This window comes from Wyeomyia smithii, chromosome 3, assembly GCF_029784165.1.
Source record: "Wyeomyia smithii strain HCP4-BCI-WySm-NY-G18 chromosome 3, ASM2978416v1, whole genome shotgun sequence".
Lineage (NCBI taxonomy): Eukaryota > Metazoa > Arthropoda > Insecta > Diptera > Culicidae > Wyeomyia > Wyeomyia smithii.
Genome location: NC_073696.1, coordinates 256,709,304 through 256,730,828, shown reverse-complemented (window position 1 = coordinate 256,730,828; position 21,525 = coordinate 256,709,304). Strand labels below are relative to the sequence as shown.

Sequence of the window (21,525 nt, the reverse complement as noted above, 5' to 3'; positions counted from 1 at the left end):
TGTTCTAGTTATCTTTGTAGGAATGCTCGCATGTGATTGGTTCATTGTTCGCGTAAATTTGTCCTTGGCACATTTTATGGATTTTAACCGCTTTGCAATGAAAAAATAATGATAACTAGCGTATTACAAAATTATTTTACATTTTATCTATCCAACAACATATTGGTTATTGTTATTCATCATGAGGTTATGCTGCTATTATCGTTTGAAATCTGACGCAACATTTGCCAGTTCAATTCCAATTTTACAGAATGCATACCAGTATAGAAAACAAAGACGTAGTCCCACGTCAAAAACCGTCAGTACTGCCGCTGGTATTAATTTAAGCAAGTGTGCACACCCATTAGCGAAGATAAAACCGTCTGATGAAAATAAGTTAGTAGGCAATAAGCTCACATAGTGGCGCTTGAGTGTAACGTTTCGAATAAGGACGAATATTTTTCTTCAAAGAGGCACGTTTGTTTGTCTGTGCTGAAAGTATAATATTCCAGGTCCAGATTTGTACACAACAATTGCAAATGAATGTTTCAAAGTTATAAACTAACTTGGCGCCAGATATGTGATTTTTTCGAGGGTGCTAATAATGAACACGGGCTGAGTATGTAACAGAGACTTAGAAAAAATTTCCTTCGCCCCGTCTGAACGAGGGTCTTTATCGCGTCTTCAGCCCGTGTTCATCATTAGCATCCTCAAAAAAATCACATCATACACTGCCTACTTTATAACTTAAAATGTTAGTCATAGGACAAAAAAATGTAATTAGTTCAAAAAACTAAATTGGAGTTCGGAGGTCATCGGAAGTGAGTCTGACTGCTAGTTTATCAGTGACGTATTGATAATTTTTATTTAAATGCACAATATCAACTGCAAGAAAACTCAACCAAAAACTGGTTGATTACGAAATTGTTTGGTTTTCACGCTCACAGCGAGTGTATTCAAGGGTTAATTTTCAAGTTTGTGCAATTTCAATGACACAACCCTGCATAAGTCGACATAGGAAATTTGACAGTCAAGTGTGAACGGTGCGAAACAAAAATGAAATGAACTTTTGTCATATAACACTAGTCGACACGATTTGTATCAGAACACAAAGCGAGTCTTGATACTTAATTCTACCAGCTTTTATAGATTTTTCTCCACAAATCCATAAAAGCATCAACCATAGTTCGGAATTTAAGTTAGCGTGTGGCTTAGTCATAGCAAATAATTAAACAAATTTATCTCCTTTGAGATTTTGCTAAAATTTGAGAATTGTTTTTGTGACCAGTGTTTTTTTTTATTTTCTTTGCGATAACTTTGACAACCCCAGCCCATGTTGGAGTAAAGCGAAAGAAAAACAAAAACTGTGGTGTAGAAGTTTGAAAAGCAGTTTACAATATATTCAGGCTACAGTCATAATGCGAAAACAATCTAAAAACATACTCCTGGACCGGCTTCATCGGGGCGCCGTCTACACCTGCATGGGAGTGACCCTGTGGGCCAGCTACGTGATAGGAGCGCGGTTGTACCATTATTTCACCGTGGTTAAACCGGCGCGGAAGGCAGAAGAATTGCGAATGTTGGAAGCGGGTGCTGGTACAGGACCGGCCCTAGCGTCCACCGCTACAGGTCAGCTTGACACGGCACCGACGTTAAGGTCGTAAACACCGTATAGCCCGGCGCTGTTGTATGTTTTGTGATTGCTAGTTTGAAGATACCATTATATAATGATACAATAAAAGATGAAATCTATTCCATAATTGTTAATGCTCTATTCGTTTTGGTGATATCTGTCGAAAACATCACATGGTACCCATAACTTTAGTAAAAATCTCGATCAGTCTAGCTGTTTCTCAAGTCAAGAGCAGATCATTTACTCCAGTGCTCTGCAATTAAATTTTTTTAGGGCTAATGTAATTTAGAAATGAGGTCTTCCTGAGCTCGTCCAATAAAAATGTTTATAAGAAAGATCACATAAAAATAAGAAAGCCTTCAGGGTTTACCAAAATTAATTTATATGAGAAACTAATACAAAAACAATTAGTTCGAAGCAATGCTGTTCGTATGAAGGTCAGATACTAGATCAAGAATAACATCAAAACTAAGATAAAATAAGTTTAGAACCATTCTTATCTTTAAATATGAAATTCACAAAAAAGAAAACAATAATCGGTGTTTAGTTTTGGCATGAAGATAATGATTTTATTTGTTTAAAATAAAATATATACGAAATATATATTAGAGCTGATTTTTTTTATCTTACAAGATTAGGCAGAATCTTGTCTCTGTTGTTGCTTTATTTTTCTTGTTTGTTTACAGAACTTATGTAACTACAAAACTTAGTTTTTTCTGCTTCTGTTTCGCTCTCTACAATTGGAATTCCATGAACATAGAAACGTGTTTTCCGTCGGTTACAAAAGGGGAAAAACGAAACTCTTCAGCAATACAAAAATGTCGCCTTTTTTAGTATTATATTATATAATTATTAAATATAAATCTATTTTCCTAACAGTACAGTAGTATCTCGAAGATGGAAATACGCAGAAGGAAAAAAAAAAACAACTGATAAGTGTAGAGGAAGAGTTAATGCTTTAAGATTTGTTTGAAATCGTTTCGTTTAATGCAGAATGATTGTGGGTATGTGTGTGAGTGCACTGTACAGCAGTTTAATGGGGTAAAGTGCAAACACAAACAGAAACTAACGGTGTGAATGTGGTTGACAAATGCACAATGGAAATTGTTGAACAACTTAACAGAATTGGGATTTTCAGTTTTGTGTATGCATGCAGTGATTTTGTTCCTCTTCTGTCGGTAAATACTTGCGTACGATGTTTGTTTGTCTGTTTGTTATTTTCGGTTCCTAGCAATTATATTTTTTTACCACTTTTTGTTTAGTTTAATATATTATATTTAATTCAATAAAAAACCTAACTTCGCAAAAAACTGACACTGTTTTTGTTTGTTTGCTTGCATCGATGCTAACCCCTGCTGTAATAATTATATAGCACGATGCAAATACTAATACGAAGAGCCCCAAAACTAGTGGGCGTGTGTTTGTTGGTTTATGTGTGTGTGTGATTGGATAGAATTACCAGACTGTGTTTAGCCCTCTCAGTAAGCTTTCTGCTATAGCACTCAATCCCTTCTATAAAGTTCTAGTGAGCCGTTTTCAACTGCCCCTCCTTCAGAAAGCTCGAATGATCTTTCGCCTCCGCTAGTTGTGGTATAAATTGTTAATAATTTCATTTTGTTTTTTGTTTGTAAAAAGCTGTATAAATTTCCTCTTTTTGTAGGTAGTTTCAAATTTACCCTTTTTGCTCAGTTGAATAGTAGCAACATTATTTTACTGTGTTGTATGCCTGCTCCTGCCAGAAACATTCTGGTTTAGACCACTTAATAATTGTATGTAACCTTAATTTGTGTCTGTAAGTTTAGTTGCTGTTTTTTTTTTCTTGCTACAGGATGGTTAGATTTTGTTGTTTCTTCTAAAACGGTTGTCTCGTTCTGATTTCTTTAATACAATTGTAATTCATTCTTTCCGCTAGTACATAGGTAAAGATTTTAAACAAAGTGTTAGTACAATTTTTTTGCTCATTTTTTCGGTTTTTTTCAGGAAAGGTAAGGTTGTTTGTGTCAAAACAGTACTTCACCCTCCTTTGTTGTTATGTTTGTATAATGTTTGTTTAACTTCCGTTAGAGGTTTTTTTTTCTTTCCTATTTTGTTGCCGTTTTTTTTTGTTAATTACTTTTTGCTGCTGGCGACTTTTTTAAAAAAACAATACAAACTTCTTGAAAGAGCTTACAAAAACTTGCACTTTCTTTTTTTCGCTGGCTCTGGGGGTTCCAACGCCGCTAGGATTGCTTCATCGAATACATTCTTGAGTCCTTTCTGTAAAGGGAGAAAAAAATGTTGGATTGTGAGTAACTAAATTGTTAATTTCTAAGTTTTTGAAGCATGGAATAAGGGGTGTTGAAAGGCTTCTCCGTTTAATTAACTTAACTCCTGATTTGATCTGTCCGGACTAAGTTTGACTAATAAGCAAACTATCTAATTCAAAGGCCCCTCACTTGATCCGTCATGTCAGTTCAGTTATTAATCTTTGGAAAAGAAAAACAACTGAAAACCAACAATGACATCAGAGGTGTATCGTAGGCCAAAACCTTACGCAAATGAACCCACTACAACAACGGTCCACCCTTGCACCTACCTGCGTCAGCGCTGAGCACTCCACATACTTGACCGCCTTCAGTTCCTTGGCCAGTTTTTCGCCCTGCTCGAGTGTGATCGGTTTCTGTTTATTTTTGGCCAGCTTCTCCAGTGTGCTCTGCTCGTCCCGCAAATCGATCTGGGTGCCCACTAGCAGAAACGGCGTCTTCTGACAGTGATGCGTTATTTCCGGAACCCACTGCAATGTCGATCATTTAAATTATAGACTACGCTAATCTCAACAAATCATAGTAATTGATTCGCGTACCTTTTCTTTAACGTTCTCGAATGAACTTGGGCTGACCACGGAAAAACAAACCAAAAAGACGTCCGTCTGCGGGTAGGACAGAGGCCTCAGCCTGTCGTAATCTTCCTGACCTGTAATCAAAAAACAAAACGGTTAAGGGGCGAAAAGAATCTTCACTGGGCGAGAAAAAATCCGTTTGCAAAGTTGTATTCAGCACCAATTGAGGCAAAAGACACGCAACGTAGGCGTGCATGGAATTGATGAGTCGAGTCAAGTGGCACAGCCAGTCCATCATCGAGCAGTGATTGAGTATTGTTTGGAATCGCACGTGACTTTCAATTATTTGCTCTACTCTCTACCATTCCCTCGTTGAAATTTGCCGGGTTAAGTAAACCACAGGTTTCGACTTAATTCTTGCTAACAACTAGCGACTTACCAGCAGTATCAAACAGGCCCAGAGTGTACGGCTCGCCACCGATCATCACCGTGACGGCATAGTTATCGAACACGGTCGGAACGTACTCCGACGGGAACTTGTTGGTCGTATAGGAGATGAGCAGGCAGGTCTTACCAACGGCACCGTCGCCCACCACGACGCACTTTATCGTCTGCATCTTGCGTCACTTGCGACTATGCAGCTTTCGTTCTTTATCTCTCCCTGGTTCGTACCCAATTGGCAGTAACAATAACAAATCCTAGAAAATGAAAAAAAAGGTAAATGATTAGGAAACGAATCGAACTTGCTTGGGATCGATAACGGTTTGAAATCATAATCAATCGACTATATTGGCGTAGCACGACCGCTAAAACAGTGCACACAACTAAAACAAATGATAACGAGCATGACGCGAGCACACGATGAGTCATCATTAGCAGGGTCCGTTTATTTGCATAATTTCCAACAGACCTCGCTATTGTTGATTATGTGTAATAGCCGCACGCTTTGGCGGAAGGGTTGCTTGCAGTTGCAGCTGGGTATGTGAAACGACAACATAGCCATCGGGACTCGTTGATAGTTCTATCCACACTTGCTTGGGGAGAAGCTTGGCCTACACAACAGCTCAAACCCGAATGAATCATGTTCTACCTCTAAATATCACGGTAAAAGTCTAGCGCGCATCGCGATTGTAGATCGGATCAAACAAAATTCACCAAATCAGCAAATTTTGAAATGAAATTTTAGCTTTGTTTGTAAACCGGTTTTCTTCGCTCGTTTTCAATAATAAACAGCTCGGATTCAAAACTGATTCTAAATTATAATGGAAAAAGAACGATCGTGAACATTTCATATTTCCATAATTCTAACGTTTTTCTCTTCTTCATTCTGGTGATCCAGAGATTTCACGTGCGTATATTCATTCACGGTTTGTCCCATGACTCAAATACCATTCAACTTCAGCGTTGCTTAGTATTGTTTGGCAAATGCAGCTATATCAAACTATAAGAGTGATTATGATTAGAATAAATTAGACTGAAATCACATCGATCAGTTACGGTAGGTTACAGAGTCTACATGGCCAATTCATATGTGAGTGCGAATGGCAGACTGCTTAATCTGGCATTCACTTCGGATTCCGACAATGTCGTTCTCTTCGAAACAGCGGTTCCTTTACTCAGCATCGATGTACACCATAGACCTTTTATTCTTAACTTTGACTTTGACTCATGGTGTTGGACTTCAAGAACTGCGACAAGGTAGATTGGAATCGACTTCTGAACGGTGGTTCATTGGATATCATAACTAAGGGAGCATGCATAAATGACGTAGCTTTTGCTGACCAACCCCCTCCTCCCCCATCGTAGCATTACGTCACAAAGTTGCAGACCCACCCCCTCTAGATAATAACGTAGCTTTAAAACAATTGAATCTTTCGCAACCATGTCCCTCTGCGCAGATTTCCGCTCCAGCGGTACCGAGTAGAAGCCTTGGTGGAACGTTGAACTTCGTACTCTACCCAATGAGCTTCGCAAGCAATATTTCAACTCTGATTCCGAAGACAATCGAAGAACTCCTCGTTCATTAGGAAGTCTGTACAACTCACTACTTACTACCAGCTACAAAGAACATATTGAGAGAACGCAGCAACCACACCGCATTTCCTGTGGCCCAAATAGTAGATGGTAACGTGGAACGCGACCTAGAGTTCTGGAACAGATGGTGTCCTCACGCTCTTCTTGAAACACTATGTGCACTCAAGGCGTTTCCTAGCCTATCGTAAATTGCATCTATTACACTTATCCATAAGTCCGGCAATCTAGAATTACTGAGGAATTTCGCTTCTTCACAGCCTCGATAAGAACTCCAAAATACTGAATCATGGAGCAGTGTATCGACCTATAATTTCAGAATTTCAACACGGATTTGTCCAACGTCGCTTCTCAGCCACTTATTGTGCTACCCAAATATGCTGTTCCGAGAGATGGAACTACGCAATCGAATTGACTCCATCTACATTGACTTCGCCGAAGCATTCGACACAGTACCACACGTGCCTACCTGTGACAAACTAAAGGATTAGGTGGTCTCCCTGATTGGCCGTTTGAATGAATCCTTTCGTACTTAACCAATCGATGTGTTTTCGTGAAGTTACATCTTTCAATCAGAGTTGTTGGTCTCACTCGTAAGCAGCATGCAACACCTCATCGCAGACAGACGTCCAAGCTGAGTTCCAAACTTGTGTAAAGTTTTTTGTAGTAGCGATCCGTAACCAGATAGCGCTACCAGTACCGCCAGCCTCGTACACCAGCGAAAAAAAAATGTATTGTGGCGATAAGGTCACCAGGCGGTGCTAATGTACAAGTGATTTATAGCGCAATTTACTTTGAAAATTTACACGGAAATTTTGATCAATCTTGTTCTTGCTTGGACGTCTGTCTGTGACCTCATGTGAGGTTCTCGGTGTAACCGCTCTCACACAGTAGAGAATTCTCCATTCAAGCTATTTCTCGTTCTATCTCGCTTTGTTTCTTACTCCCGAGATGATATGCACATACTCCCGTCTACTCTCCTCGTGTGTACCTACTGCCCAACTTGCGAGAACGACCAGCCGAAGACAATTGTTTCGAAATGCTTTGCGATGGTTGCAGAGGGACAAAAATAATAGGGTATCGGACTACTTCGACAGCGGTTCGCTTCGGCTGGTTTTGCATTAGACTGCTGTAAAAAACTTACCGAAGCAGTCCGATACCCTACACGTTACCCCACTGTCGGCTGTCGGTGCATGTCGGGAAGAAAGCATTTTCGTTTTCGAGCACAGTTTTTTAAGCACTCGTCCTAGTCAAGCAATTTTAGTCGAGTACTCCTACTCACTAGCAGGAACTCGCGTACTCTTTTACGGTAGCTGAGCAGCAATACGAAAGAGTATGTTCGTGTCGGTGCGTGCTTGCTGCTACTCAGGGGAATGCATGAAGAAGAAAGAGTATCTCATGTGTACAAAAGACTTGAGAAGCGTAGCATATGTCTCGTTTTAAGCAGAAAGGAGAAGAAAGGTTTTGCTTTTCGCTCGATTTGCAACGCTGGTTTCAATAACCTCTGGTGTTCCACAAGGCAGTGTCCTGGGGCCGAATTCGTACTATTCGTTAATGATTTGTGTCCTCGTATATTATTTTTCTAGCAGTTGTTTGCAGATTACCCGATGATTTACAGGATCTATTTTCAATTGTTTGACTCTCAACGTGATATTCTAGATAGTCTATATATCTATTACAGTGGTGCAAAGAAAATGGAATGACTCTTCGCTGTGCCACCGTCAATCAACAGTACACCCTGAAATAATCTCCGTTGGAACGTGTCCTCTCCATCACCAACCTAGGGGTTGCACTAGACTTTAAACAGAGGTTCAACGAACCACGGTCAATAGCATTACGGCAAGATCACCTTTGTATAGGTTCGACCTTTTCCTAGGTCTACTGACTCGTAGCGGAGATCCCCTGGAAGTTTGTTCCGAACAAGCGATAGCGAGGAACTACAGTATGCATCTCAGACAATCGAACCGGCCGTTTGCCGCAAGTGTTTTATAAACTTTATAAACTTTGTGAATTTCAGCTTTTCGTGATTCAGCCTTTCGGGTCTTCAGCCTTATGTAGGTTTCAGTCATGGGCGCAACTACGGAGGGGCTTCAGCCCTCCCCAGAATTTTCCAGATAATGTATGTATTCAATATGAATACATTCCATACTTCTTATCAGAGCATCAAGCATTTGGGCTGTGTTTCGCCAGTTTCTCAGACGTCTCATCACCCGCAAGTCTCTTTCGATCTGGTCGAGCCATCGTGCACGCCGCGTCCCTCTGGTTTTGGGTGCCGGCAGGGTTGCTGAAGAGAAGTGATTTCAGAGGGTTGTCGTCCGACATTCTTAGGATGTGACCGGCCAACCGCAACCTATCGACTTTCGCCAGGTGTGCAATAAAGTTCTCCCCAAGCAGCGCGTGCACTGTCGCCATTATCCATCGTCCGTCTGTACTCCACCGTATAGTCCGCAGCACCTTCCGTTCGAAAACTCCAAGGGCGTTAAAGCCCTCCGCCATAAGCGTCGTTATATAGATTCCCTAGAGGACTACCGGTCGTATCAGGTACAACTTTTTGCTTCGTCGCACTAGACTCGATCGAAGAGGTCTTGTCCGAGCCAATATCCGCACGGCAATTGATGCGTCCTTTTGTATTTCTGAGAAGAATGGGCCGTCAATGAGAACATGGTCAGTTTAGTTTGTTGTACGTTGGTCAGCTAATCTTTAGGTGGTTTTGTGGATGTCCTTTTGGGAAAAGAAGGTACATTGGACTGCCAGTCTGCGAGAAGCTGCGAAGTTGACGCATCACTGGCTGTTGTCGTTCGTAACGCTGTGCAGGCTGTGCGGATCAATCACCGGCTTATGTCTTCCCTACCAATCTGAGCGTTCCTGTCCCCGATGACTATCTTTATGTCTCTACGCGAGCAGCTATCGTAGACGTTCTCCAGCTGTGCGTAGAACGTTTCTTTCTCTATATCGGGTCGTCCTTCGTGAGGGTAGTGTACATTGAGGATAATGCAGTTGTAGAACCGGTCTTCTATTCTCAACAAACGAAACCTGTCACTGATCGCCTGCCACTTGATCGCACGACTCTGCATCCTGCCCAGCACTATAAAGCCGGTACCCTGCTCACTGGTTGTGCCACCGCTTTGGTAGTACTGTTTTTTGCGGCCACAAATCCACCATACCTTCTCTCCTTTCCGACAAAGCTCCTGGAGCGCAGCGATGTCGAAGTGGCGGTGTTCTAGCTGATCCAGCAGAATCCGGTCGGCACCCGGGGCGTTTAGAGATCTACTGTTACATGTACCGAGCTTCTAATCGTCGTCCTTATTTCGTCGGCTAGGTCATTGTCGATTGTTCCGGTTCGTTTTCAACTCTTGATTGTGCGTAGTATGTTTATTTTAGCATGCTGCTTTACTAGGGCTGCGATGCCTCGTCTCGCAACGGGGCTGCCGTAGCTGGCGAGACACCGTATTGCTTAGTTCAACCGTCCGCTTCGGATCAGTCGCTGTTTGAACCGCCCCTATCCTGAGAAACAGACGCTCAAACAAGCTGCTCTCCAAAGAGAACAACTACCCCTTCCCTGTCAGCATACGACCAAGAACCCACCGGTTCACCGATCTTCCCTCGGTTGCTCGTATTCCTCTATTTTATGTTAGTTGACTAGTTAATGCGGGTGTATTGCTGGTACGCACTGCCCAGCCGTTTACCAAACCTAGCTCTCCTCAAAATCGAATCAGTGTTGCTGGAAGAGGTTGGCGTTGACGCTGTAGTTAAGAAATTCAATACATCTTTGGAGATTCAATTCCGATTGAAGTGATTTTTTCTACTGTAACGACACTATTTTATGCGTTATTAAATTTTGGTTTTACCTCTTTTTTCTCTTTTTTTAAATGAAATGTATGAAAACTAGCCACCTCCTAGAAATTTTCCTTAGTTGCGCCCATGGTTTCAGCCTTTCGTGACTTCAGCCTTTCGTGTTTCTCAGCCTTATGTAGCTTTCAGCCTTTTTAGTTTCAGCCTTTCGTGTAAATCCACTATGACTATACTATTTCTAAGCAAGTTTTTAAAAATGGAACCAAGGATATGTATTGTAGTCTGTACGATTTATTCGAAGACGAAATAACAAATAACAAAAAAAAAAAAATAACACACGACCGTAGGTTTGACTAAAGGCTTTTCGTTATGTTATTTGCATTGGTGCCTGACTAACCTGACGACGAGAAATATTTTTCAAATTTTAGCTCCTGATTTTTAATGAAATACATATAACATTAATTTCCCTGATTTATCTCAGCTTTCAGTACAAAAAGTGGATACGAATGTTATTCAATTCTCTACATGTCACTGCTCATTGAGCCATCTTGAATTTCATAGTGGCGCCTGGGCATCATCTCGATTCAGAAAATACCCATATTGGGTCATTTTCTAGTTGCCATCTTGGATTACAAAACGGCGTCTGGGGTCGTTTTTTAGTCTGTATATGTATCATCCTGAACCGAAAATACCCATATCGGATGATAACTGGCTATTTAGTCCTGGTCTCTGTGCACTATTCTGTTTTTAGAACTAAAATGGTGGAATTTGGCAATTTTAAGTTATTTATCAAAATTTAAATTTTGGGGCTTCAGACAACTGTGTCCATTATTCAGAACTTTTGTAGTATATCCCCATTGCTATGCCATATAACAGCGGTTTTCAACCTGGGGTACTTGTACCCCTATGGGTACGCGAAAGCCTTCAGGGGGTACGCGAAAGAAAAATCGGTAATGGCGGACAAAGCATTTTTTTTATAATTCTCCAATTGTTGTTCAAAGTTGCTCTTAAAACATGTCTGTGGCAATCAAACAAACCATAGTTCAATTTGAAACCTGAACTAGACTACCACGACATAATTTACCACTACTCCCTCCCACTCTGCGAAAGCATTTCAACCCAGGGGGTACAATTGATTTGGAAAATATCGTCAAGGGGTACGCGGACAAAAAAAGGTTGAGAACCGCTGCCATATAGGATGGCCAGTCACCCACTATTCATCCAGTGACCTGGTGAGCCGGTTACCCTGATACGCTCCCAGCCAGGTAAATGTGCTTTATAGAGCCACTTACTTCCCAGGATTAGCAGATCAAATTTAACTAGATTGTAAGCATACCTTGTTGAAAAATTTGATTCTGCTTATGCTGCATTACAGCATAGCCGATGTTCCGAAGTTTCGCTTTTCATACTACAAAAGCGACAAGTATCATCTTGAATCCGATTGTAGCAGATAGAAGAATAATAAAGAGTTTTTCAATAAGAGTTGACTATCACTAAGCACGACTATCGGTTAACTGCATCAGGCATCTGTTCAATATCATCATCCAAGGACCCACCCCGACCCCCGGATTGTCATACGCTGACATTACTTCTGGGACGTTTGCTGGTTCTACTGAAGACAACCCTCCATTGTCAACGGAGGAACTTGTCAAAATCGTCTCCGCTGCATTTAAAATTCAGCGTAAATACAAAACTCGTAGCCAGCAGCACGCTGCAATCGTCGCCCTAATCCTCAACAATGAACCATAAGTCCCTCGTTACTGCGAATTGGAATGCGTTGATCTTCTCGATTTTCTTGGCGAGAGGGATCGATTTTTTTCTCTGTGTGGACTCATCACTGCGTCCAAGACCATTAGATCTATTGTGAATTGTTATATTGTCCAGGTGTATTCTGTACTCCGCGCTTCATATTGCTGGCAGTATCACTATTGAAGTAAGTGATACGCTTATCATTCATATCCGTGCTTGTGCGTAAGTTTTTACCTTCCCGATTCAAGTTTACTGCTCTACTATACCAAGCCTCTGCCAAGAGCCCACGAGAATAAACCCACGCTAAAATCCTTTGACAACCAAATGGCCTGTTTCCTATTAAGATTCGAGCCCACGACCACCCGCTTACCAAAGCGGATTCTGTAACCATGCGGCTACGCCTTGCGGAGGTCGATATTGCTGTCATTACGGAGATTCATGGAAGACCTTGTGACCGGGCACTACAACATCTTGGCACCAGAGTGCCCGTTGAGTCCGAGGTTCACTCTCTAGAGGGGACTCTATGCATAGAGGGACTCTATGCGGGATATCTTCCTCTATCGTTCCAGTGATGTTCGAGGTGTTATTGTCGGCCCACTATCCGGTGGTGCTGACCTTGGGTGTCACTACAGAGACAGTTGCCCATGATCCTAGGCTAGACTACCATCGCGCCGCCTGGGTTCGGTTCCGGCATATCGTCCACGAGAACACCAACATCGACCACCCCTTGAATACTCTAGAGGAGATCGACCTGACGCTGTAAACCTTTCAGTGTGCGATTGCCATCGCACGAGACGGTCCCAGTACAGCAATCTCAGATACCGCCCTCCATAGCGACAGCACCACTAAAAAAATCTTAAGGTTGCGAAGCATCTATCGGCGCCAGTACCAACCGAACTGGTGGCCGACCTAAAAAGACCATGAGCCACCGGCTGCCCAAGATTTCCTAGGAACGAATCGAAGATCTGCGAAACCGCGAGCTTGACCAAAAGCTCCGCAGGATTCCTCCAAATTGAAAACCAACGTTTCAAAAAAAAGACCAAAAAACCCATCCGCCGCTTGTTTCGTCCGGAGACTTATACTTATAACACCTGTTGAAAAGACGAACGCACTGGGGAAGTGAATCCTACCGTCAAACAATTTGGGATGACATATTGTCAGCCCTTTCGAGCTGGCTGTTCCTGGGGAAGTTTCCATGGTCGACAAAGCGAACAGTTTGGTTCCAAAAAAAAAAAGCAAGAGTGAAGCGGATGAGCTCATCGAAAAGATCTAGGAATATGAAGGCCCCCGGCTTTGAAAACACATTTAACCTCGAGCGCAAGCACTTGAACCACGGCTCATTTGCTTCTGTAGTACCTCTTTTCAATCAGTGCTGGGAGTTCCCTACAATGTGGAAGTGAGCTAAGGTCATCTTAGTACTTAAGCCGCGAAAAAATCTTTCTATTCCTGGAAGCTATCGTCCAATTAGTGTACTCTCTGCCCTCTCCAAGCTTTTTGAAGTAGATCCAGAGCCGTCTGATTCAATTCACAAATGAGAATGGTGTCCTTCCTGAGGAACAGTTTGGGTTCCGCAAGGGCAGGTCCACTCATTCATCAACTTAATTCGAAATGTGTACGAGCTATGTCGACACAATTTTCCGATATACTTGATTGAGATCATCAAAAGCTGTCTCTCGGAGAGCTTTTCCGGTTTCCTTGTACAATGTGTGCTCCGAGCAACTCAACATCGATGCAGGAGTGCCACTAGGTAGCATCTTGAACCACTCTTGTACAACATGTACACCTTGAACATCTCCCCTCTCCCGGGGGTAAAATAAAACTGCACCATACCCCCTGATTTGAAGAACATCGAAATTGTGTCAGAGGAATGAGATGGCTGTCTACAGATAGATAATTTACCTTACGTTGGAGTACGCAGTATCTGTGTGGAGAGGCTGAGCCCGGACGCACAGGCTGAGGCTCCAGCGCGCGAAAAAATATTCAAAATGATCCTTAACCTACCCCCCTGAACAAGAACAAGCGAGGTGCACGGCTAGCTCGCAAACCTTGGCAGTTGAACTCGACCGCTACTGCATTGAATATGAAGCGAGGTGCTCCACTTCTGAGCATGCGATTTTTCGCGAGCTGTAGTTTTAACGTTCAGTGCCCATTTATTGCGCTTTAAGAGCGTTTTGGTAATTTTTGCTATTGGCGTTATTACCCATATTGACTTGTGACATCCCTTGACAGCTGTTACACAGTATTTGAGATATCGTAAAAGAGTTTCAGGACCAGGCGCATAAATTTCGTCACCTTGAAGTGAACGGTACTACTACAACTCTTGCCGGGTTAATGTTTAAACCTTCTTTAAGCCTACAACTTCGAAACCATTATCTTCTAAGCTTCTAAGGAAGTCATCCACAACAATGGCGAAAGTACTCCCTCATGAAGTCATCCTTTCGTAGCTGTTACAGTTATGGATGAGCACCCCAGCTTCAAAATGATTTCTCTTTGTGCAATCGTGGTATAAATCGAGTTGACTATGCATATGCTAAGCTTTCTTTTATTCATCGCATTTACCTTAGAAGAATAGGTGGTGTTATCGAAAGCACCTTCAATATCCAAGAAAGAACAAGGTGCAATTTCTTTCACTCAAATCGATCTTTCAATTTTGGTTACCAGCGCATGAAGCGCTGTAGCTGTAGAACTACTCGTTTAATATGTGAATCGAAATTTAGATAAAGGGTATCCATGCTTGTATTGCATTGAGATATTTCTTTAGTCCTTTTTTCATTGTCTCCAGCAGTATCGATCCCATTTAAGAACATTTCAATCAATTCGATGCTGATCAAGTCGGTTATTTAGAACCGTAGAATATTGGGTAGCAGAGTTTAAACAAGGCCGTAGGTGTTGTGAAAACAAACTTTTCAGTGGACAACCACTGCTAAATTTATAAAATCTTGCAAAATGTTCACAATAACGCAGGGAACTACGTTTGAACTAAAGTTTAAGGGTGCAAACTTAAATTTCTCTCGCATCTCCTGAAACGATTTTTTTTTTGAGTGTTTTGACCTAGATAATAGAGATGGTCGGGTACGGGTATTTTTACCCGAAACCCGTACCCGACGGGTTCGGGTCGGGTTTCGGGTAACGCCAAAAAATATTTTACGGGTTCGGGTCGGGTACGGGTAATAAAAAAACCAAGGCTTCGGGTTCGGGTCGGGTACGGGTTTGAAAAATTCTCAATTGGTCGGGTACGGGTAATTCAATTTTCGTGCATTATGAGAATTTAATTTTTATTATTTCAAGCCTGGGTGTTTTCTTAATGTCGATAATCGGTAAGATCGGAGAAAAAATCGCACATCCTCACTCAACGAGATAGCCCAAGACCTGTTCTGACAGTTGTCGCAGTCTATGCACCAAGGGAATGACATCATGCTATCGCTTTCTAATGTTAGATTGAATAGTTCTTCCTGCAACGGTTTTGTTTGATTTAAAGGGAATTTTTGTCGGGCTTTTTTCATAACTGTCAAGAAAACCGCGGAACATTGCACAGTGGGGCGACTTAATACAAATGCTTGTCAAGTAAAAAAAAGTGTCGATAAATACGACAAAAATATGGTATTTACTTAATTTTGGGGTGCTGAACACGAATTCACAAAGCACGTGACTCAATTTCTCATGATTTTTTACCACTTTTCCCCTCACTTTTTTATTTAACAGAATTATATGATCTTTAACCACAAGCTTTAAGCACGCCACAGGACGTCCTCTTTACAAAAACAGATTACGTAGTTTTTGCACAACTCCTCAAATCAACCAAATTTCGCAGAAAAAAATTGGTTTTTATAAAAATTAAAACAATATTATATATTATAATAGGTAATAAAAACTAACTACAAATCAACTTTTTCTTCGAGGCCAAAAAAAAACAAGCAATCATTGAAGCTGCAGAGCGTTTCAAAGTAATGATATATTTTTTTTAAATATGTCAAAAAACGTCAGTATGCCGAGCTTTGAAAAGTAATAAAAAAAATCAAATTTTATGATATTGCACCCAAATTTTGGACTTAAGCACTTAAATGTTATATCAATAATGGAAAAATATTATGAAACAGCTGACGTTTGAACATTTGTTTTGATGGCCAGCGCTTTCCCACTATGCATTGAGATGTTTAGTACGAAACAAATATATGAGATTTGACAGCGATAGCATAGTCTTGGTTTGTACTGTGACCAAGGATGCCGCATGTGCAGAAATATCTGTTTTTTACCGATTTTTAGAATTTATCGATGACACCGAATCTATACTCAAAATTACTGGTTTTTGGCAAATGCAGTGAATTATAAAAATTTTCTCAAGTTATAAACTATTTTAATTTTGACCTTTCAAATTCGTTTGACCCTTTAATGTGTTTATAAAACTCATCGTTTATTTTAAACTTTACCAGACATGCACTTTTCATAGTGGACCGCTTCCTTATAGTGGAACACCCGCCTGAAACTCTGGGTTCATTAGCATTCGTTCACACGCACACTCGGTTCTATCCTAACTCCGGCCATCATCTCGAGAGACCACATATGACAATCAGTGCATAAAATGTGCGAGGTACCCAGGCATTTTGAAAAAAAAATTAAAAAAAAATCCAGGACGGGTCGGGTACGGGTCGGGTACCGGCAATTTCGGCGTTTTTTTCTATCGGGTACGGGTAGTTGGAATAGATATTTTTCGGGTTCGGGTCGGGTACGGGTATTTTAAACAAACCAGACTTCGGGTTCGGGTCGGGTACGGGTTTGAAAATTTTCGTTGAGTCGGGTACGGGTCGGGTACGGGTAACAAATTTCCCATACCCGACCATCTCTACTAGATAACTATACATATACAATTTATCTAGTTTAATGATTCTCTCCCATAAAATTCGTTATGAAATTTCGATTTTTAAGGTGAATGGCTTGAGAGTCATTAACGCAACTTTTGACGTGGGACTACGTCTTTCTTCACTATACTAAGGTACATTCTGTAAAAACTGGATTGAACATGTAACGTTTTTGGTTGGCAGAATGGAAGATTTTAGATGCTAATAGCGCTTAAACAACTGTTCCGATTTCAATAGTCAATATACCGTTGGAAAGCTAAAATGGACAAGACTTGTATAACATGATAATTTTAGTTACCATTTTCTTATTACTCCGTGAAAATTGCGAAAAAGTTTGAAGGTCGAAAATCCACATACATTTTTCATACGATTGGTATATTTCCCTAACGCAGATTTCAAAAACATAGACGAAATGATTTCACGCATTCAGTCATTGGCTAGTAATGCCGGCCAATTGGCATCGCATTCATCACCCAACGTAAGCGACGAAGAAAGAAAGCAGAGAGTTTTCAAGTAGGTTTAAATCCCTACGAATGATAAGTCCTAATTGCGAAAGCAAACAAATCCTAACAATTAAAATTACAAATTTCTAACAGTGTTGAGAAGTCACCATTTGTGATTGGACACACATACTCATTATTTACTAATATTTATCATAAATACTTAAGCTACTAACAAATCCTCCTTTAAGAAAAAAAGAAAGCAGAGATGCTTCCAGGTGATTGGTTCTTCCCCCAATCACCCAAGTTCCCACACTGAGTGACGCTATAAAAGGACATTCCGTGTTGAGAGAAGATCATTCCCTGGTCGACCGTCAAGGCGAACAGTTCGGCTTCACTTTGATCTGAGTTGGACCCCACCAGTGGTAATCTTATTCAGATATCGTTGTTGGAATACAGCCCGAAATTGGACGTGAACGGCACTGGGGACCATTGCAAGCCGTTGGAAGGGACCATTGGAAGACTTGGAAGCCGTTTGGGTGCTGCCGTTAGTGTAGGTACAGTGTGTCGTTTATGAAGCGTGTGTGTCTGAGTAGCGTGTGGGCACATCTGTTCAACTGAAGAACCAAAAACGAGACAAAATCTCTTCATTTTAAGTATCGACATCTAGCGGTGGAGAGAATACATTTTACACTCGAAATTTCATTACGTTTATATTCCATTCATTCAACAAAAGGACTGTATGAGGTCTCGCCGCTTTCTCATCGAGAGAATCCTTTGTTCTCCCCGGTACTGGTATAGCAAGGGTGCCTTTTCACGATAAACGTACAGTACCACCCGCATACGTGCAACGGTTTTTATGTAGATATATTTTTAATGAATTTCATTGTTGCCCAAGTTGAAAACTGAATATCGTGACTAACGACAATCATTTTTTTACATTGTACCTAATGTCGTAAGCAGTGCTACAGCGCGTCTGATATGCATTTCTAGCAATGTTAGGTATAAAAAACGGTACGAGAAAAAAATATTGTCGTTGATCGAGAAATTCTAGTTTATCAGTCGTAAGGTGTACGATCTAAGAAAAAAAATTTTTATTCTCGCTTATTTTCCGTCGGTCTAGCTCCGCCACTATTGTGGCCAATCACCGACGCCCAGGGAGGCGACTCCACACCTAGGACCCTAACTCACGACCCGTTTATTAACGGACCTGCGCCAACGGCTTTACTTCCTCATGCGATGGAAGGCGTGATCCCAGAGATTTTTCGCCTCAGAAAATCTCCCGGTGTCGGCTAGGATTGAATATAGACCAGTTGGGTTGGTTGTGAGTGGATCACGCCACCTCACAACCATCAACACCTATGTCGGCGGTGGGATTCGAACCCAGGCGTCAAGCGTGGTTGGCGGAGACTTTACCAACCACACTAGGCCCCCGCTCATCCAAGAAAATTTGTTAGACAATGTTTGAATGGTTGAAAGATTTTTAGTTTAATTTGTTTTATTGACGTTGATTGTGAATTGTTACTGAATTTCCACATTGAAGATCTCTTGAATGCGATCCTGTCTCAACTTGATTTTAATAGATTCAACTATTCAAGATCACCTTTTTGCCTGGTCATTAAAGCAAAAAAAAATAGTTTTTTGGTGCATGTTCAAACTATTGGAGCGAACTGTTCGAACGATGCACTGTAAAATCAATGTAGGATGGAAAGGCAAAAATGAATGCGAAAGCTTGGGCACCGATCTGCTGCAGAGTTTTGTTCGAAGTTGCATATCTGTTCTGTGGTGTGGGTATGTATGTGTGGGTGTGTGAATAGCGTGTGCGTGCATGTGTGAGTGGCGTGTGCGTGTATGTGTGTGTCTGTGTGTGTATGTCTGTGTTTGTGTGTCTGTGTTGTGTGTGTGTGTGTGTGTGTGTAAGTAGCGTGGGTGTGTCTGAGTAGCGTGTGCGTAGCGTGTGTGTGAGTAGTGTGTGTTTGAGTAGTGTGTGTTTGAGTAGTGTGCGTGTGTGTGTGAGTAGTGTGTGTAAAGCGTGTGTGTGTATTACGTGTATGTGTGTATAACATGTGTGTGCAAAAATGCATTTATCCGAGGTAAATATATTTATGACAGAATACTTGTATAGGCAACAAGTTAATTATTTTCCCTATTAGTACTTCAATTGGTATTTCTATGAAAGTGAGCATAATTTTATGCTAGTTATTTCCAGCACTGAGCTTGTTTTGCGTTTATTTATAACATGGGACTGACCAAAATTCATATTTTTCTAATCAATTTAGCAACAAAAAGCTTTTTCTTGCGATTTTTTCAAGAGCACCGGGTATGGAAGAAGTTTTTAAAGTTTAAGCAAAAAGTGATGAGAAATTACATGGGACAGTTATGCATTTATGGGCAGTTCATGTAGGTATTGGTATTTGTATTCTGTGGTTAATGACAGGTGTAGCTGGTTTTTTGTGAAATGTTCATGGATTATTGTGTATGCTATTCGTAAGTTTGTTGTGTGTTATACACTATGGCTATGGCAGAATTAAATCTTCACACCCTTTAACTTTTTTTAAGAATGTTTCAAAGTATTTCTATCAACTGCCTTACTGAACAAAATATTTTGATTCGTTCTTGGTGTTGACATGTTATTTATGATAAGCAAAGGAAAGGATGCTTCAGTTTTGATCTAATTACAAAAAAAACAATTTCTTAATAATCTAAAAACCAACTGAGGATGAAAACATTTTAACATCTTTTACCAAACGATCTATATTTCTTTTTGAAAAGAAAAAGTGCCATCCATTTAATTTTTTTAGATCAGCCACTTGCTTTATTGGTATTTTATACAAAACAGCGAGTGACCTAAATTTTTTTTTTTGATTGCCTATTTCTTAGTGCGAACAATACTGCAATAATAAAGCTTTCCTAATTAAAAAACCAGCTTGCAGTCGCACAAAAGTATTGTAAAATAACTCGCTCAAAACGTCAATGACGTTTTACTGCCGACATTATCTTTTCACGAAATAAAATTGCAGCAAAACCGGTTATCAATTTTTCCATCTTCCGACTGAAACCATACGACAGATAACGGTAAATAGCAAAATATACCTTTATCAACCCATTTCAAGTGTCTCAACACCAGTCACATTATCGATAAATTCAACGAAAGGCACTCTGGGATGTGGTTGCAAATCCTTGGCCAGAGACCGGCTAGAAATTGATTTATTCGACTGCATGCACCCTTTTTCCGGCTGGTGCCAGCTGGCCCTGGTCGTCTGGCGGAAGAAAATCGATACATTGTTTGACAACTGCGTCCGATCTTACATCCCTCGGTAGCCATTGACCTTTTCCTGTGTGCATTTTTCTTCGCTCATATTCATCTGATAAAGATGGCCCGAAGCAAATCGGGCAAGATGAAATCAGAACCCGCAACAATCAAACATTGAACGTTTCTCACGATTTGTTACATAACAATCTTTTTTCAATATTTTGAAGAACAACCCTGTGACTTCATAACCTAGGTTAGTGAAATTTTTTGTCTGCAAAAAATAGTGATTAGCCTTCTGGCTGCCACGGCAGCAGCTGCTTCTAATTTAACCAGAACCTTTTCTAAACCGTGACCTGTGGTTGCCAAAAGCGTTCCAGTTCACACTAGTCAATGGCAGCTTCAGCGTCCGTTCCGAGAATCACCTTTCACCGTTTCCGATTCCGCTACCACAGCGAAAAACAATAAAGCATTCATAAAAATTCATTAAATTCCACAAACGCCATTTTAATTTTTTCCCTCTCATTCTGGCTGCCGTGCTTGGGCACTACACTTGTCACGAACAGCCGTCCCCAGCTAAAGTGTCGTTTCACTCGCACTCGCACTAGTGGGTCTGGCTTGCCGTAGCCGCTGCCGATGGTTTGGTCATCAGCTCTGCGAGGAATTCGTCCCGCAAGCAGCAGAGGCGAAAAAACACAGAGCCGTAAAGAAAAGAGAAACCGGATTTGATTCGCAAGGTCCCGCGAAAATGTGAAACAACTTCTTTGCGCTGGGTGGGTATTGTTTTCTATCCCCCGGAGACACTTACTGCCGTATTTCACTATGGACTGCTGGCGAAACTCACTGACTAGAACTTCCGGATCACACAAATCGACCACTTTCCTTTAACCTGGGCAGGGCAAACGCGCGACGAAACAAAAAATTGAACCGTATCGAAACTCGCTTTTCACTGCACTGTGTGATTGACGGTGGATGAT

At 41.1% G+C, this 21,525-nt stretch overlaps 2 protein-coding genes across 3 annotated transcripts; one reads left to right on the top strand and one right to left on the bottom strand.

Moving 5' to 3' along the window:
- The first annotated feature begins 1,070 nt into the window (after positions 1-1,070).
- Positions 1,071-1,739, top strand: LOC129727453 (uncharacterized). The gene has a single exon (XM_055685305.1). The coding sequence runs from the start codon at positions 1,398-1,400 to the stop codon at positions 1,641-1,643; it is 246 nt and encodes an 81-aa protein (XP_055541280.1). The 5' UTR covers positions 1,071-1,397; the 3' UTR covers positions 1,644-1,739.
- A 415-nt stretch (positions 1,740-2,154) lies between these two features.
- Positions 2,155-21,525, bottom strand: LOC129727451 (cdc42 homolog). Of its 2 annotated transcripts, none has more exons than XM_055685304.1 (5): positions 21,393-21,525; positions 4,870-5,128; positions 4,455-4,564; positions 4,188-4,385; positions 2,155-3,868 (listed from the first exon to the last, which is right to left on the bottom strand). In XM_055685304.1, exons 2-5 carry the CDS (start codon positions 5,045-5,047, stop codon positions 3,779-3,781), a joined length of 576 nt encoding a protein of 191 aa, XP_055541279.1. In that variant the 5' UTR covers positions 5,048-5,128; positions 21,393-21,525; the 3' UTR covers positions 2,155-3,778. The 2 variants fall into 2 exon arrangements, with proteins under 2 accessions (XP_055541279.1, XP_055541278.1); XM_055685303.1 differs by having other exon boundaries at positions 21,357-21,521.

Bases quoted from the DNA above. Each gene is read 5' to 3' on its own strand.
- LOC129727453 (XM_055685305.1), top strand. From the start codon at position 1,398: ATGCGAAAACAATCTAAAAACATACTCCTGGACCGGCTTCATCGGGGC.
- LOC129727451 (XM_055685304.1), bottom strand. From the start codon at position 5,047: ATGCAGACGATAAAGTGCGTCGTGGTGGGCGACGGTGCCGTTGGTAAG. The intron at 4,565-4,869 runs GTAAGTCGCTAG...TTTTGATTACAG, and splicing joins GGGCCTGTTTGATACTGCTG to GTCAGGAAGATTACGACAGG. The intron at 3,869-4,187 runs GTAGGTGCAAGG...CTCCCTTTACAG, and splicing joins AGTGCTCAGCGCTGACGCAG to AAAGGACTCAAGAATGTATT.